Below are 15,684 nucleotides of genomic sequence, written 5' to 3'. Positions count from 1 at the left end.
GAGGAAATCCAGTCGCGGGTAGTGGGAGCGGATGGAAGTAGCGGAAACTGGGCCGACATTCTGCTAATTTTGTCGTCGATGAAACATCCGATCTCAATACATTTTTAAATGTCCCAAAAGTACAATATGTTACGAGCACAGTGCGCTACGTTTTATAGACTTGACGCTTTGCCGAAGTTGAAAGAAATTGCGTTTAGGAGTGCAAGGTCGAATTCAGTTTGTGCTTTTGCTTTGCCCACGATGCTCATACTGTAAACAACACAGATTAACTTTTTATTTTTATAACGTCGTTTTGGAAACAATTGCCAAAACGAACGAAAAAGCCAAAATGTCATAATATATGCACGAATTTTCCAAACTGTTCGGCTGGGAAGAAGCCCTGGTTCATCGTCGCTTCAGCTGATGACACCGAACATGGAAAGACTGAGACGGGCAAACCCCACTCCGTTGCCAGCAACATTGCATAACAATATTGCCCCCTAGAAATGGCCAGTGTATCATTAGCCGTCACGTAAGTAACTTAGTTATTTCAACAGTAATTAATGAAAATGTCTAATTTATTGGGCTAGTGTATCATCAGCTTTAGGTCATTTTAGATGAGTAGCAAAAGTAAGCTACTAGCTACCTAATGTTAGCTCATTTAGGCTATGTAACGTTATGTTTTTAAAGATAACTTACCCTTTTGCCCAAAACTTTTGTCCTTTCTCAATGTTATGAATTTCAGTGACGTTTCCAATTCTTGTTCCCGAATGTATTTAGTTATTTCGTCCTCAAACTTGAACTCGAGGTATGCCATTTCGAAAATATGGCGTTTTCCACCATAGATATTAAGCAGTGTACTAGCACAGTTTCTAAACCGAGAGACGCAACATCGCGATACTTCCGGGAACGCTTGCGGACCAGGACGACGCCTCGATCACACCAACAGTTTTCCCTCCCCCCGTACATTCCTTTTGATTTAACGGTTTTATTTACAGTATTGCTGAGGCAGTATTATTTATATATATTTGAAAGAAACACTTTTTTTTTGTCCATTAAAACAACATCAAATATATCAGAAATACAGTGTAGATGTGTAATTGATTCAAACTGTAATTGATTCAAACTACATAATAGTAGGATGATACACAGCCAGTACAGTAGGTGGCAGCATGCCCTGGAACAATTGTTAGAAGAACAACAACAATAACAACATTTGGCCTCACACTCCAGAACAGTAGGTGGCGCCAAGTGCTGATTGTACGGAGATTGTGACAGCCTGTTTAAATGGTGTCCCTTGACAAGGCAAGAACAAGATGTATGTCAAGAGAAGTGCAGTATTATCATAAGGAGACTTGGAAATGGAGGAGTGGAGGGGAAAAAGAGTGGCAGAGGAGGTCGAAGAGGGAGATGGAGGAAGAGTGTGAACTTGAGTCGGGTAAAAATGGTGGGGGAAAAAGGAGGTGGTGGGTGTGGTGAAGTTATCGGAGCCAGGCGTGCACTGAGAGTCAGGATAAAGATGAGTCTGTGACAGCAGGAGTGGCGTTTTTGGAAACAGTGGACGCCTGCCTTTTGGCAGGTCCATTTGTGGTTTCAGGGTGGGTGAAAACGGAATTGGATGCTGTGGAATCGGTGAGGGTAACCAGAAGTGGTCTTGTGGTAATTGTATGTGTTTCTGCTGGTCCGAGGGAGCAGGCGCTCCACGTTAAACGAATGGGGACAAGAGGTGTGAATTGTTTTGCTCTCAGAAAGGGGCGCCATTGAAAGGGGTGATTACTGGGGTAGCGGTAAAAGCTGACCAACTGAAGGGAAGATTCCCGGTGTTCGTGACGCTCGTCTTTGATGCGTGAGTGGAGAAACAGAAGAGTCATTGTCTGTTCTTTTGAGTTTTGATGTTGAGTCTGACCGACAAAGTGCTGTTAGGATATGTTTTCCTGTACGAACTTTTGTGCCGGTAGCATTACGTTGTTTCAGGTGTCAAGCTTGTGGGCATGTGGCAGCAGTGTGTAGGAGCGAGGTACCTATGTGTGCAGAAGGGCATGAGACAAAGAAATGTGTAGCATTGGGTAAAGTAGTGGTATATATTCATTGTAGCAGTGCCCATTGGGCTGGGGATCAGAAATGTCCCGTGCGAAAGAGGCTGGTTGAGGTTTGCAGGGTTAGAGTAGTGCAGAAGTTGTCATACACCGAGGCAGTGAAAAAAGTAGAGGAAGATGGGTCAAGGGGGAGGGATCCTGAGAGGAGTGGTGTGAATAGTAGATCTGTACCAGTACAGAGGCATAAACCAACAAGTGATATAAAGTTGACTTTGTTGTCCTTAAGCCATTTTGTCACAACTTTGGAAGTATGCTTGAGGTAATTGTCCATTTGGAAGACCCATTTGCGTCCAAGCTTTAACTTCCTGACTGGTGTCTTGAGATGTTGCTTCAATATATCCACATAATTGTCCTCCCTCATGATGCCATCTATTTTGTGAAGTGCACCAGTCCCTCCTGCAGCAAAGCACCCCCACAACATGATGCTGCCACCCCCGTGCTTCACGGTTGGAATGGTGTTTTTCGGCTTGCAAGCTTCCCCCTTTTTCCTCCAAACATAACGATGGTCATTATAGCCAAACAGTTCTATTTTTGTTTCATCAGACCAGAGGACATTTCTCCAAAAAGTATGATCTTTGTCCCCATCTGTAGTTGCAAACCGTAGTCTGGCTTTTTTATGGTGGTTTTGGAGCAGTGGCTTCTTCCTTGCTGAGTAGCCTTTCAGGTTATATCGATATTGGACTCGTTTTACTGTGGATATAGATACTTTTGTACCTGTTTCTTCCAGAATTTTCACAAGGTTCTTTGCTGTTGTTCTGGGATTGATTTTCACTTCTCGCACCAAAGTACGTTCATCTCTAGGAGACAGAACGCGTCTCCTTCCTGAGCGGTATGACGGCTGCGTGGTCCCATTGTGTTTATACTTGCATACTATTGTTTGTACAGATGAACATGGTACCTTCAGACATTTGGAAATAACTCCCAAGGCTGAACCAGACTTGTGGAGGTCTGCAATTTTTTTTCTGAGGTCTTGGCTTATTTCTTTTGATTTTCCCATGATGTCAAGCAAAGAGGCAATGAGTTTGAAGGTAGGCCTTGAAATAGATCCACAGGTGCACGTCTAACTGGCTCAAACTATGTCAATTAGCCTATCAGAAGCTTCTAAAGCCATAACATAATTTTCTGGAATTTTCCAAGCTGTTTAAAGGCACAGTCAACTTAGTGTTTGTAAACTTCTGACCCACTGGAATTTTGATACAGTGAAATTGTTGGGAAAATGTATGTGTGTCATGCACAAAATAGATGTCCTAACCGACTTGCCAAAACTATAGTTTGTTAACAATACATTTGTGGAGTTGTTGAAAAAAGAGTTTTAATGTATGTAAACTTTATAGTAATCGTTATCAACTGTTCTGCAGAGATGGAACATAAAGTCACAGAAAATAGAAGTTGTGGTGGCAGCTGCAGAGAGGTCTTTGGGTGTGTGAGACTTGACATCAGAATAATTACAGGGTGTGTTAAGTGGTGGTCTCCCATCCTTTCAGGCTGTTGGCCTGAAGTAGGACTAAATATATATTGTTTTATTTTAACTCGGCAAGTCAGTTAAGAACAAATTCTTATTTTCAATGACGGCCAAGGAACAGTGGGTTAACTGCCTTGTTCAGGGGCAGAATGACAGATTTGGACCTTGTCAGCCCAGGGATTTGACCTAGCAACCTTTCAGTTACTGGCTCAATGCTCTAACCACTAGGCTACCCTGCCACCCCAATAGTGGAGCATGGTATTTATTATTATTTTGTGAGTGTAGTGTGAAATTGTTGGGCATTTGTTGTATTTTTTTTATATATATTTTTTAGCAAGGTATAAGGCAGTTATACTCCAGTCTAATGGTAGCGGTACACCTCATCGGAGAAGAACAGTAGGTGGCAGTGTTTGCTGCTGAAGGTTGAATGCGATCCGCCAACCCAATCTCAAAGAAGAAGAACGTAACGAGCTAACGCCGCATTTTCGAAATGGCATATCTCGAGTTCAAGTTTGAGGACGAAATAACTAAATACATTCGGGAACAAGAACTGGCAACGTCGCTGAAATTCGTAATATTGGGAAAGGACAAAAGTTTTGGACAAAAGGGTACGTTGTCTTGTCCTATTTAAATTGTATAACTAGTAGCTAACTTTTGCTACTCTCATCTAAAATGATGCTAGCTAAGTTAGCTAGCTAGCATAACAGATTCCATTCCAAGCGCTCGACCAGAGAGCAACTTTGTTAGTTTCCCCACAAGCCTATCATTCTAATAGTAATATATCATATTGTTTAACTTTTTTAACAGATGCACAGCCTTTGGCACGGAAAAAACTCAGCTGGGAGAGTAAAAGTATCCCGTTCAATGGCGTTCCGTTTCAAGTTGTTGGCACAAAGACGTATGAATGCCACCAGGGCAAAGACAGACAGACAAAAGCCAAAGAGAAATATGCTGCTGAAAGAGACAAGAAGGAAGTAAGTTCACAGACGGATCACTGTCCTTTACACCATAACACTTTATATAACATTTAATTAGAATAATGTTGAAGTACTAACAGTGGAATGTTCCTCAGTAAGATGGGACTATAAAGGGTTGTCCTAACGCTGTGGTCACTAAAGAGGCCATGGGACTATAAAGGGTTGTCCCTAACGCTGTGGTCACTAAAGAGGCCATGGGACTATAAAGGGTTGTCCTAACGCTGTGGTCACTAAAGAGGCCATGGGACTATAAAGGGTTGTCCTAACGCTGTGGTCACTAAAGAGGCCATGGGACTATAAAGGTTGTCCTAACGCTGTGGTCACTAAAGAGGCCATGGGACTTTAAAGGGTTGTCCTAACGCTGTGGTCACTAAAGAGGCCATGGGACTTTAAAGGGTTGTCCTAACGCTGTGGTCACTAAAGAGGCCATGGGACTTTAAAGGGTTGTCCTAACGCTGTGGTCACTAAAGAGGCCATGGGACTATAAAGGGTTGTCCTAACGCTGTGGTCACTAAAGAGGCCATGGGACTTAAAGGGTTGTCCTAACGCTGTGGTCACTAAAGAGGCCATGGGACTTTAAAGGGTTGTCCTAACGCTGTGGTCACTAAAGAGGCCATGGGACTTTAAAGGGTTGTCCTAACGCTGTGGTCACTAAAGAGGCCATGGGACTTTAAAGGGTTGTCCTTAACGCTGTGGTCACTAAAGAGGCCATGGGACCATGGGACTTTAAAGGGTTGTCCTAACGCTGTGGTCACTAAAGAGGCCATGGGACTTTAAAGGGTTGTCCTAACGCTGTGGTCACTAAAGAGGCCATGGGACTTTAAAGGGTTGTCCTAACGCTGTGGTCACTAAAGAGGCCATGGGACTTTAAAGGGTTGTCCTAACGCTGTGGTCACTAAAGAGGCCATGGGACTTTAAAGGGTTGTCCTAACGCTGTGGTCACTAAAGAGGCCATGGCACTTAGTGCAAGAGTATGTAGGTGGGGTTCGGGTGGTGAGTTTCCCTGTACACTGTAAAGAGCTTTGGGTGTCTAGAAAAGTGCTACAAAAGTCAAATGTATTTTTATATCTTCCATAGCTTGAAGACCATGCCTTTGTAAAGAGACGGAAACTGGTACAAAATACCAAAAAGGTGGACTGCAAAGCTATAATAAACATCGCCCACGTTATCCGCTTTCCTGATTTTAAGGTAAACATGAAAACTTATATCAAGGTCTAGGCCTTCTGTTGGTCTGTCTAAAAAATAAAAAAAAATGTATCAGAATTGAGCTGGATATGTAAACACAACCTGTGAATCAGCCTAACACTGTACATAGTACCAGTACAGCCAGCCCATTTCCAATTATGGGCAAAAGAGCCGATCTGATTGGTCAAAAGATCAATTAGTGGGGGGAAAAATATCAGAATTGGACTGTCTGTGTGAATCATCCTAACACCGTACATGGTACCAGTACATATGTAACAAATACCACTGTTTTTATGTCTAGATTGAGGAAAGTACAGTGCGCTCTAAAAAGGAGGCCTCCCAAACTCTGAAGGCAGCACTAAGTGAAACGCCCAGCTCCGTGAAGGCAGAGGTTGTCTACTGCGTCAGGTTCCCCTCCCTCTCTGAGCACAGCTCACATGCAGTTGTTGGCGAGGTTAATATAACTATAGAACCTATATAATAGAGTGTTGGTTAAGTTACCCACTGACCTCTTTATGATAAACCCATGTGTTCTTTCTCCAACAGGCAGCTCATGTTAGGGAAGCTGTAGATGCCAGGCTGAGAGAGAAGATTGAGCAGCTGACTCTGTCTGGTGTGAGAAAGATGACTGAAATGAAGTGTCATCTGAACACCTTTGTAGTGGAAGAGCTTTTCCATGGAGAGCAGCCCCCTCCACCTACTCGCAGGCGCTATTACCCTACTGACAGTGACATAAGAAATGTCATGTTTAAGACCAAGCGGGCCACCGGAGACTCCAACATTGACCGTCCATACGAAGGTCCATCTGGAAGAGGAAAGAAGAGGTCCTCTAGGAAGCTGTTGCGGTTACGGAGGCAATGTGCAGGATATCTTAAAGACATCACAGAACTCACTTATCATCTCGAAGAGAACAGTACGTGACTGACCTGTCTTCACAGCTCAGAAGTGTGTTGCTGGATATGAAGGCCCATGTTCCACAGGATAAAGACCTTCCACTGACCTTTTCTCCAAGGAAGAGAAAAGCTGAGATGGACATGGACCTCATTCCAACCAAGAGTGCATCACACCCTTTCATAGATGGGTTAGAACAGCATACAGAGGACATAGTGAGTGTGGATACCTTGTTGGCATTGAGCCTAGGTTAGTAGGGCTGAGTGGATATCTTGTTGGCATTGAGCCTAGGTTAGTAGGGCTGAGTGGATATCCTTGTTGGCATTGAGCCTAGGTTAGTAGGGCTGAGTGGATATCTTGTTGGCATTGAGCCTAGGTTAGTAGGGCTGTGTGGATACCTTGTTGGTATTGAGCCTAGGTTAGTAGGGCTGAGTGGATTTGTTGGTATTGAGCCTAGGTTAGTAGGGCTGAGTGGATACCTTGTTGGTATTGAGCCTAGGTTAGTAGGGCTGAGTGGATACCTTGTTGGCATTGAGCCTAGGTTAGTAGGGCTGAGTGGATACCTTGTTGGTATTGAGCCTAGGTTAGTAGGGCCTGGATACCTTGTTGACATTGAGCCTAGGTTAGTAGGGCTGAGTGGATACCTTGTTGGTATTGAGCCTAGGTTAGTAGGGCTGCGTGGATACCTTGTTGACATTGAGCCTAGGTTAGTAGGGCTGAGTGGATACCTTGTTGGTATTGAGCCTAGGTTAGTAGGGCTGAGTGGATACCTTGTTGGCATTGAGCCTAGGTTAGTAGGGCTGAGTGGATACCTTGTTGGTATTGAGCCTAGGTTAGTAGGGCTGAGTGGATATCTTGTTGGTATTGAGCCTGGAGGTTAGTAGGGCTGAGTGGATATCCTTGTTGTAGTATTGAGCCTAGGTTAGTAGGGCTGATTGAGCCTGGTTATACCTTGTTGGTATTGAGCCTAGGTTAGTAGGGCTGAGTGGATATCTTGTTGGCATTGAGCCTAGGTTAGTAGTTCTGGGTGGATACCTTGTTGGTATTGAGCCTAGGTTAGTAGGGCTGAGTGGATACCTTGTTGGTTGTTGATTGAGCCTAGGTTAGTAGGGCTGAGTGGATATCCTTTAGTTGGTGGATTGTTGAGCCTAGGTTAGTAGGGCTGAGTGGATACCTTGTTGGTATTGAGCCTAGGTTAGTAGGGCTGAGTGGATACCTTGTTGGTATTGAGCCTAGGTTAGTAGGGCTGAGTGGATACCTTGTTGGTATTGAGCCTAGCCTAGGGTAGTAGGGCTGAGTGGATAGCCTCTGGATTGGTTGGCATTGAGCCTAGGTTAGTAGGGCTGAGTGGATACCTTGTTGGTATTTAGCCTAGGGCTGATGACTGTGGGTTCTGCCACCAATTCAGTATATTTTGGGTAGTGTAACTTTTATTTCAACTAATATTCTGTTAATGTAACAGATGTGAAATGGCTAGCTAGATTAAAGTTAAACTGTTACATTAACAACTTCATAAAAACATGTTTTCTCATCTGTAATGTAAAACAAATACATGACTATAGTAAGTCATTTAGGAGGCATATAAACACACTGTTCCACTCATCTGCAGCTACTCTTGTACTTTATTTTATTATGGTCTGTCCTGATGCCTTGTCACTTTACCCTGCACATTTATCTCCTTGATCTGGTACTTCCTGTATATAGTTGCACATTGATCTGGTACTTCCTGTATATAGTCGCGCATTGATCTGGTACTTCCTGTATATAGTTGCACATTGATCTGGCAATCCCTGTATATAGCCACACATTGACCTGGTAATCCCTGTATATAGTGCACATTGATCTGGCAATCCCTGTATATAGCCACACATTGACCTGGTAATCCCTGTATATAGCCACACATTGACCTGGCAATCCCTGTATATAGCCACACATTGATCTGGTAATCCCTGTATATAGCTGCACATTGATCTGGTAATCCCTGTATATAGCTGCACATTGATCTGGTAATCCCTGTATATAGCTGCACATTGACCTGGTACTGGTAATCCCTGTGTATAGCTGCACATTCATCTGGTAATCCCTGTATATAGCTGCACATTGACCTGGTACTGGTAATCCATGTATATAGCTGCACATTGACCTGGTAATCCCTGTATATAGCTGCACATTGACCTGGTACTGGTAATCCCTGTATATAGCTGCACATTGACCTGGTAATCCTGTATATAGCTGCACATTGATCCTGGTAATCCCTGTATATAGCTGCACATTGACCTGGTACTGGTAATCCCTGTATATAGCTGCACATTGACCTGGTACTGGTAATCCTGTATATAGCTGCACATTGACCTGGTACTGGTAATCCTGTATATAGCTGCACATTGACCTGGTACTGGTAATCCCTGTATATAGCTGCACATTGACCTGGTACTGGTAATCCCTGCACATTGACCTGGTACTGGTAATCCCTGTATAGCACATTGACCTGGTAATCCCTGTATATAGCCACACATTGACCTGGCAATATATAGCCACACATTGATCTGCACATTGATCTGGTACATTGATCCCCTGTATATAGCTGCACATTGACCTGGTACTGGTAATCCCTGATCTGGTACTGGTAATCCCTGTATATAGCTGCACATTGACCTGGTACTGGTAATCCATGTATATAGCTGCACATTGACCTGGTAATCCCTGTATATAGCTGCACATTGACCTGGTATAATCCATGTATATAGCTGCACATTGACCTGGTAATCCCTGTATATAGCTGCACATTGACCTGGTAATCCTTGTATATAGCTGCACATTGACACTGGTAATCCCTGTATATAGCTGCACATTGACTGGTAAATCCCTGTATATAGCCTGTATATAGCCACACATTGATCTGGTAATCCTGTATATAGCTGCACATTGATCTGGTAATCCCTGTATATAGCTGCACATTGACCTGGTACTGGTAATCCCTGTATATAGCTGCACATTCATCTGGTACTGGTAATCCCTGTATATAGCTGCACATTGACCTGGTACTGGTAATCCATGTATATAGCTGCACATTGACCTGGTAATCCCTGTATATAGCTGCACATTGACCTACTGGTAATCTGGCTAACCTGGTAATCCCTGTATATAGCTGCACATTGACCTGGTAATCCTTGTATATAGCTGCACATTGACCTGGTACTGGTAATCCCTGTATATAGCTGCACATTGACCTGGTACTGGTAATCCTGTATATAGCTGCACATTGACCTGGTACTGGTAATCCCTGTATATAGCTGCACATTGACCTGGTAAATCCCTGTATATAGCTGCACATTGACCTGGTACTGGTAATCCCTGTATATAGCTGCACATTGACCTGGTACTGGTAATCCTGGACCTGGCAATCCCTGTATATAGCCACACATTGATCTGGTAATCCTGTATATAGCTACTGGTAATCCCTGTATATAGCTGCACATTGATAATCCCTGTAGCTGCACATTGACCTGGTACTGGTAATCCCTGTGTATAGCTGCACATTCATCTGGTACTGGTAATCCCTGTATATAGCTGCACATTGACCTGGTACTGGTAATCCATGTATATAGCTGCACATTGACCTGGTACTGGTAATCCATGTATATAGCTGCACATTGACCTGGTAATCCCTGTATATAGCTGCACATTGACCTGGTACTGGTAATCCATGTATATAGCTGCACATTGACCTGGTAATCCCTGTATATAGCTGCACATTGACCTGGTAATCCCTGTATATAGCTGCACATTGACCTGGTACTGGTAATCTGGCTAATCCCTGTATATAGCTGCACATTGACCTGGTACTGGTAATCCCTGTATATAGCTGCACATTGACCTGGTACTGGTAATCCCTGTATATAGCTGCACATTGACCTGGTACTGGTAATCCCTGTATATAGCTGCACATTGATCTGGTACTGGTAATCCCTGTATATAGCTGCACATTGATCTGGTACTGGTAATCCCTGTATATAGCTGCACATTGATCTGGTAATCCCTGTATAGCTGCACATTGATCTGGTACTGGTAATCCCTGTATATAGCTGCACATTGATCTGGTAATCCCTGTATATAGCTGCACATTGATCTGGTACTGGTAATCCCTGTATATAGCTGCACATTGATCTGGTACTGGTAATCCCTGTATATAGCTGCACATTGACCTGGTACTGGTAATCCCTGTATATAGCTTGCTGGTACATTGCTGCACATCTGGTACTGGTAATCCCTGTATATAGCTGCACATTGATCTGGTACTGGTAATCCCTGTATATAGCTGCACATTGATCTGGTAATTGTATATAGCTGCACATTGATCTGGTACTGGTAATCCCTGTATATAGTTTATTATTGTGTATTCTATTCCTCTTGTTACAATCCCCATGTTTGATTTTTTTTTTTACTTTGAATCGTTGTGACGGGCTGTAAGCAAGAATTTCACGGTCAAGTTCTACACCTGTTATATTCGGCGCATGTGACAAAATAAAATTTGTTTTTGAAGTGCCCAAATAAAGTAACAGGGTTGACCTTTAAAGTGTTGATGTTTAATCTTAAATCAGACCATTTCTAAATATGCATTAATGACCGTTTTAAAAATAAAAAAGCTGTGTAGGTTTTACTTGTGCATTTAAAAAAAAAAAAAAAAATTGAAAATCAAGATGTATCAATTTGTTTTGTTTTTTATATAATGGCATGTAGATATTGGAGTAAACCAAGATAGGTTTACTCCAACTAACTCTTGAGTCAGGGCCAACATGATGAGCTTGCAATCTGATTCAGTGGTTGATCTGGTTGAGTGCATTGTTTTACAACTAAATATTCCCTTTCCTTGAATAGGCAACCTGGTCTCGAGCATTTGGTATTATTCTGTACCTAAACCGATATGCTCCATTTTAGTATATGTTTCGTATGGTATATATATTAATCTGGAGATGTCCATCACCCATTCCGTATGATGTCTTACGAAGTACAATTAATATTCTATTTTACGAATTTGCAGAAAGTATGCTATGTTACGAATTCAAGCTAGGTGGGTAATGTTAGCCAGGCCAGAGGTTAGGGAAGGGTTAGCTAACATGCTAAGTAGTTAAAATGCTAAAGTTGTCCGTGATGAGATTCAAACTCTCAACCTTTGGCTGTGTGTTATACACCTACCCAGCCCCTGACTTTCAGTAACCAAACCAAACGCATTCAGACCCCTTCCTTTTTCCACATTTTGTTACGTTACAGCCTTATTCTAAAATGGATTAAATTAAATGTTCATCAATCTACACACCATACCCGCTAATGATAAAGCGAAAACAGGTTTATATACATTTTTGCTAATTTATAAAAACAAATCTGAAACAGATACCTTACTTGCATAGGTTTTCAGATCCTTTGTGATGAGCCTTGAAATTGATCTCAGATACAGCCTGTTTCCATTGATCAGCCTTGAGATGGTTCTTCAACTTGATTGGAGTTCACCTGTGTTAAATTCAATTGATTGGACATGATTTGGAAAGGCACACACCTGTCTATATAAGGTCCTACAGTTGACAGTGCATGTCAGAGCAAAAACCGAGCAATGAGGTCGAAGGAAGTGTCCATAGAGCTCCGAGACAGGATTGTGTCGAGGCACAGATCTGGGGAAGGGTACCAAAACATGTCTGAAGCATTGAAGGTCCCCAAGAACACAGTGGCCTCCATCATTATTAAATTAAGAAGTTCGGAACCATCAAGATTCTTGCTAGAGCTGGCCGCCTGGCCAAACTGAGCAATTGGGGGAGAAGGGCCTTGGTCAGGGAGGTGATCAAGAACCTGATGATCACTCTGACAGAGCTCTAGAGTTCCTCTGTGGAGATGAGAGAACCTTCCGGAATGACAACTATCTGCAGCACTCAGGCCTTTATGGTAGAGTGGCCTGATGGAAGCTACTCAGCCTGCTTGGAGTTTGCCAAAAGGCATCTAAAGGACAAAACAATTGGAAACAAATTCTCTGGTCTGATAACCAAGATTGAACTCTTAAGCCTGAATGCCAGGCGTCACGTCTGAAGGAAACATGGCACCATCCCTACGGTGAAGCATGGTGGTGGTGGCATCATGTCTGGAAGGAAACATGGCACCATCCCTACGGTGAAGCATGGTGGTGGTGGCATCATGTCTGGAAGGAAACATGTCACCATCCCTACGGTGAAGCATGGTGGTGGTGGCATCATGTCTGGAAGGAAACATGTCACCATCCCTACGGTGAAGCATGGTGGTGGTGGCATCATGTCTGGAAGGGAAACATGGCACCATCCCTACGGTGAAGCATGGTGGTGGTGGCATCATGTCTGGAAGGAAACATGGCACCATCCCTACGGTGAAGGTGGTGGTGGTGGCATCATGTCTGGAAGGAAACATGGCACCATCCCTACGGTGAAGCATGGTGGTGGTGGCATCATGTCTGGAAGGAAACATGGCACCATCCCTACGGTGAAGCATGGTGGTGGTGGCATCATGTCTGGAAGGAAACATGTCACCATCCCTACGGTGAAGCATGGTGGTGGTGGCATCATGTCTGGAAGGAAACATGGCACCATCCCTACGGTGAAGCATGGTGGTGGTGGCATCATGTCTGAAGGAAACATGGCACCATCCTACGGTGAAGCATGGTGGTGGTGGCATCATGTCTGGAAGGAAACATGGCACCATCCCTACGGTGAAGCATGGTGGTGGTGGCATCATGTCTGGAAGGAAACATGGCACCATCCCTCGGTGAAGCATGGTGGTGGTGGCATCATGTCTGGAAGGAAACATGGCACCATCCTACGGTGAAGCATGGTGGTGGTGGCATCATGCTGTGGGGATGTTTTTCAGCGACAGGGACTGAGAATGTCCTTGAGTCTGAATGTTTTGAGTGGCCCAGACAGAATCTGGACTTGAATTCGATGAACATCTCTGGAGAGACCTGAAAATAGCTGTGCAGCGACGCTCCCCATCCAACCTGACAGAGCTTGAGCGTATCTGCAGAGAGGAATGGGAGAAACTGCCAAAATACAGGTGTGCCAAGATTGTAGCATCATAACCAAGAAGACTGTGATCGCTGCCAAAGGTGCTTCAACAAAGTACAGAGTAAAGGGTCTGAATACTTATGTAAATGTGATATTTACGTTTTTTATTAATACATTTAGCCAACATTTCTAAACCTGTTTTTGTTCTGTCATTATAGGGTTGGGGGAAGAAAAAACAGTTATCAACTTTAGAATAAGGCTGTAAAGTCAAGGGTTCTGATACTTTCTGATTGCACTGTATCATACTAATTTGAGTGTCCTGGACTTCCACTTTACGTCTTGTCTTTGAGACCAGGCTGGAATAAGGCATCCGATTATCACTTTGCATTTAGAACAGGGTTAGGGGCTGTTTCTGGACAGGGCCCAGCCAGGGCCCAGCCATGGGTAGAGGGGTTAGGGGCTGTTTCTGGACAGGGCCCAGCCATGGGTAGAGGGGTTAGGGGCTGTTTCTGGACAGGGCCCAGCCATGGGTAGAGGGGTTAGGGGCTGTTTCTGGACAGGGCCCAGCCATGGGTAGAGGGGTTAGGGGCTGTTTCTGGACAGGGCCCAGCCATGGGTAGAGGGGTTAGGGGCTGTTTCTGGACAGGGCCCAGCCATGGGTAGAGGGGTTAGGGGCTGTTTCTGGACAGGGCCCAGCCATGGGTAGAGGGGTTAGGGACTGTTTCTGGACAGGGCCCAGCCATGGGTAGAGGGGTTAGGGGCTGTTTCCAGCCATGGGTAGAGGGGTTAGGGGCTGTTTCTGGACAGGGCCCAGCCAGGTTCTAGGGAGTTCAAATACTTTCTTTTCCAGGGGTCGGAGGTCAGCCAAGCAGGGATGTCTGGATAACTTTGCGCCTTCAGAGATTACCAATGTGATCCTGGTTAATCCACATGCCCCATATCAGCAGGCAGGGCCCTACACTGTTCTCTCTCTCACTCACTCTCACTCCCTCCACTCCTCACTCACTCACTCACTCACTCACTCACATGCACACACACCAAGAGAAATCTACAGGATCTGCTCTCTCTCTGAATAGAATAGATGATGTTTACACCACAGTAAACCATGACGTCTGGTCTGGGCCACCGGGTGGCATCACCACCACCAGCAGATTAAACAGATCAGTGTCTGTCTTCACCTGTCAATCACAGACGATGGCACCCTATGCCTCCTCACACAGTGCACTACTTTAGACCAGGTCCTTGACACCTCTATTCCCTACACAGTGCACTACTTTAGACCAGGTCCTTGACACCCTATTCCCCTACACAGTGCACTACTTTAGACCAGGTCCTGGCACCCTATTCCCTACATAGTGCACTACTTTAGACCAGGTCCTGACACCCTATTCACTACATAGTGCTACTTTAGACCAGGTCCTTGACACCCTATTCCTACATAGTGCACTACTTTAGACCAGGTCCTTGGCACTTATTCCCTACACAGTGCACTACTTAGACCAGGTCCTTGGCACCCTATTCCCTACACACAGTGCACTACTTTAGACCAGGTCCTTGACACCCTATTCTACATAGTGCACTACTTTAGACCAGGTCCTTGGCACCCTATTCCCTACACAGTGCAATACTTTAGACCAGGTCCTTGGCACCCTATTCCTACACAGTGCACTACTTTAGACCAGGTCCTTGGCACCCTATTCCCACATAGTGCACTGCTTTAGACCTGGGTCCTGGTCCTGGGTGCCATTTTGGGATGCACTCTTAGTGACCTTCAGTACGAGAGCAGTTGAGGTCAGAATGAAGTAGTTTAGCTTCACGTCCACCACACTAAGGGGGCTCAGGATTACGGGGTTGCCAGGGATTCCAATATCACAAGGTAAAAGGACACTGCACACTGATGCTCCTGTGTGGTTTATTGAAACAATGTGAGGACTGGGAACACACTGTAACGAGACTCCCATTAGTGACCATCAGAGACATTTAGAGTTGGGACGTTGACGTAGCATTTACACGACACCACAATATTCTAAAGGCGGCCATGTTGGTTCCCCATTAAAATTTCCCCACAGGGAATATTT

General features: G+C 44.4%; 2 protein-coding genes and 1 long non-coding RNA gene across 56 annotated transcripts; 1 reads left to right on the top strand and 2 right to left on the bottom strand.

Annotated features, from left to right (window-relative positions):
• The first annotated feature begins 228 nt into the window (after window positions 1-228).
• LOC118378993 (uncharacterized) lies at window positions 229-8,065 on the top strand. 50 transcript variants are annotated; one of them, XR_008112674.1, is made up of 9 exons: window positions 229-511; window positions 4,345-4,511; window positions 5,592-5,702; window positions 6,001-6,153; window positions 6,246-6,881; window positions 6,925-7,008; window positions 7,048-7,173; window positions 7,213-7,422; window positions 7,562-7,666. XR_008112674.1 is itself a non-coding variant. In XM_052506819.1 (9 exons), exons 1-5 carry the CDS (start codon window positions 4,028-4,030, stop codon window positions 6,618-6,620), a joined length of 924 nt encoding a protein of 307 aa, XP_052362779.1. In that variant the 5' UTR covers window positions 3,960-4,027; the 3' UTR covers window positions 6,621-6,881; window positions 6,925-7,008; window positions 7,213-7,254; window positions 7,381-7,422; window positions 7,924-8,065. The 50 variants fall into 50 exon arrangements, 49 of the variants coding, with proteins under 49 accessions (XP_052362779.1, XP_052362777.1, XP_052362763.1 ...); XM_052506819.1 differs by lacking the exons at window positions 229-511; window positions 7,048-7,173; window positions 7,562-7,666 and adding exons at window positions 3,960-4,145; window positions 7,924-8,065 and having other exon boundaries at window positions 7,213-7,254; window positions 7,381-7,422; XM_052506817.1 differs by lacking the exons at window positions 229-511; window positions 7,562-7,666 and adding exons at window positions 3,960-4,145; window positions 7,924-8,065 and having other exon boundaries at window positions 7,132-7,173; window positions 7,381-7,422.
• On the bottom strand, window positions 7,029-8,089 carry LOC127922867 (uncharacterized). Of its 5 annotated transcripts, XR_008112678.1 has the most exons (6): window positions 7,946-8,065; window positions 7,765-7,848; window positions 7,542-7,667; window positions 7,319-7,444; window positions 7,193-7,276; window positions 7,048-7,153 (listed from the first exon to the last, which is right to left on the bottom strand). It is a non-coding gene; the product is annotated as an uncharacterized LOC127922867 (long non-coding RNA). The 5 variants fall into 5 exon arrangements; XR_008112675.1 differs by lacking the exon at window positions 7,946-8,065 and having other exon boundaries at window positions 7,765-7,868; XR_008112677.1 differs by lacking the exons at window positions 7,542-7,667; window positions 7,765-7,848 and having other exon boundaries at window positions 7,029-7,153; window positions 7,319-7,402; window positions 7,946-8,089.
• Window positions 8,090-8,220: 131 nt separating this feature from the next.
• Window positions 8,221-10,789, bottom strand: LOC127922868 (uncharacterized). The gene is made up of 5 exons (XM_052506828.1): window positions 10,430-10,789; window positions 10,097-10,350; window positions 9,553-9,628; window positions 8,466-8,625; window positions 8,221-8,402 (listed from the first exon to the last, which is right to left on the bottom strand). Exons 1-5 carry the CDS (start codon window positions 10,751-10,753, stop codon window positions 8,221-8,223), a joined length of 996 nt encoding a protein of 331 aa, XP_052362788.1. The 5' UTR covers window positions 10,754-10,789.
• Between the last annotated feature and the right edge of the window lie 4,895 nt (window positions 10,790-15,684).

The sequence above is a fragment of the Oncorhynchus keta genome, unplaced genomic scaffold (assembly GCF_023373465.1).
Source record: "Oncorhynchus keta strain PuntledgeMale-10-30-2019 unplaced genomic scaffold, Oket_V2 Un_contig_27433_pilon_pilon, whole genome shotgun sequence".
Lineage (NCBI taxonomy): Eukaryota > Metazoa > Chordata > Actinopteri > Salmoniformes > Salmonidae > Oncorhynchus > Oncorhynchus keta.
Note: the sequence above shows the minus strand (reverse complement) of the source record. Positions and strands in the feature narration are given on the sequence as shown.

Excerpts from the sequence above, each read along its gene's own strand:
- LOC118378993 (XM_052506822.1), top strand. The coding sequence starts at position 4,028 with ATGGCATATCTCGAGTTCAAGTTTGAGGACGAAATAACTAAATACATT. Across the intron at positions 4,146-4,344 it reads CAAAAGTTTTGGACAAAAGG|ATGCACAGCCTTTGGCACGG; the intron begins GTACGTTGTCTT and ends CTTTTTTAACAG. Across the intron at positions 5,703-6,000 it reads TCCGCTTTCCTGATTTTAAG|ATTGAGGAAAGTACAGTGCG; the intron begins GTAAACATGAAA and ends TTTTATGTCTAG.
- LOC127922868 (XM_052506828.1), bottom strand. The coding sequence starts at position 10,753 with ATGTGCAGCTATATACAGGGATTACCAGTACCAGATCAATGTGCAGCT. Across the intron at positions 8,626-9,552 it reads ACAGGGATTACCAGTACCAG|GTCAATGTGCAGCTATATAC; the intron begins GTCAATGTGCAG and ends TACCAGTACCAG. Across the intron at positions 8,403-8,465 it reads CTATATACAGGGATTACCAG|GTCAATGTGTGGCTATATAC; the intron begins GTCAATGTGTGG and ends AGGGATTACCAG.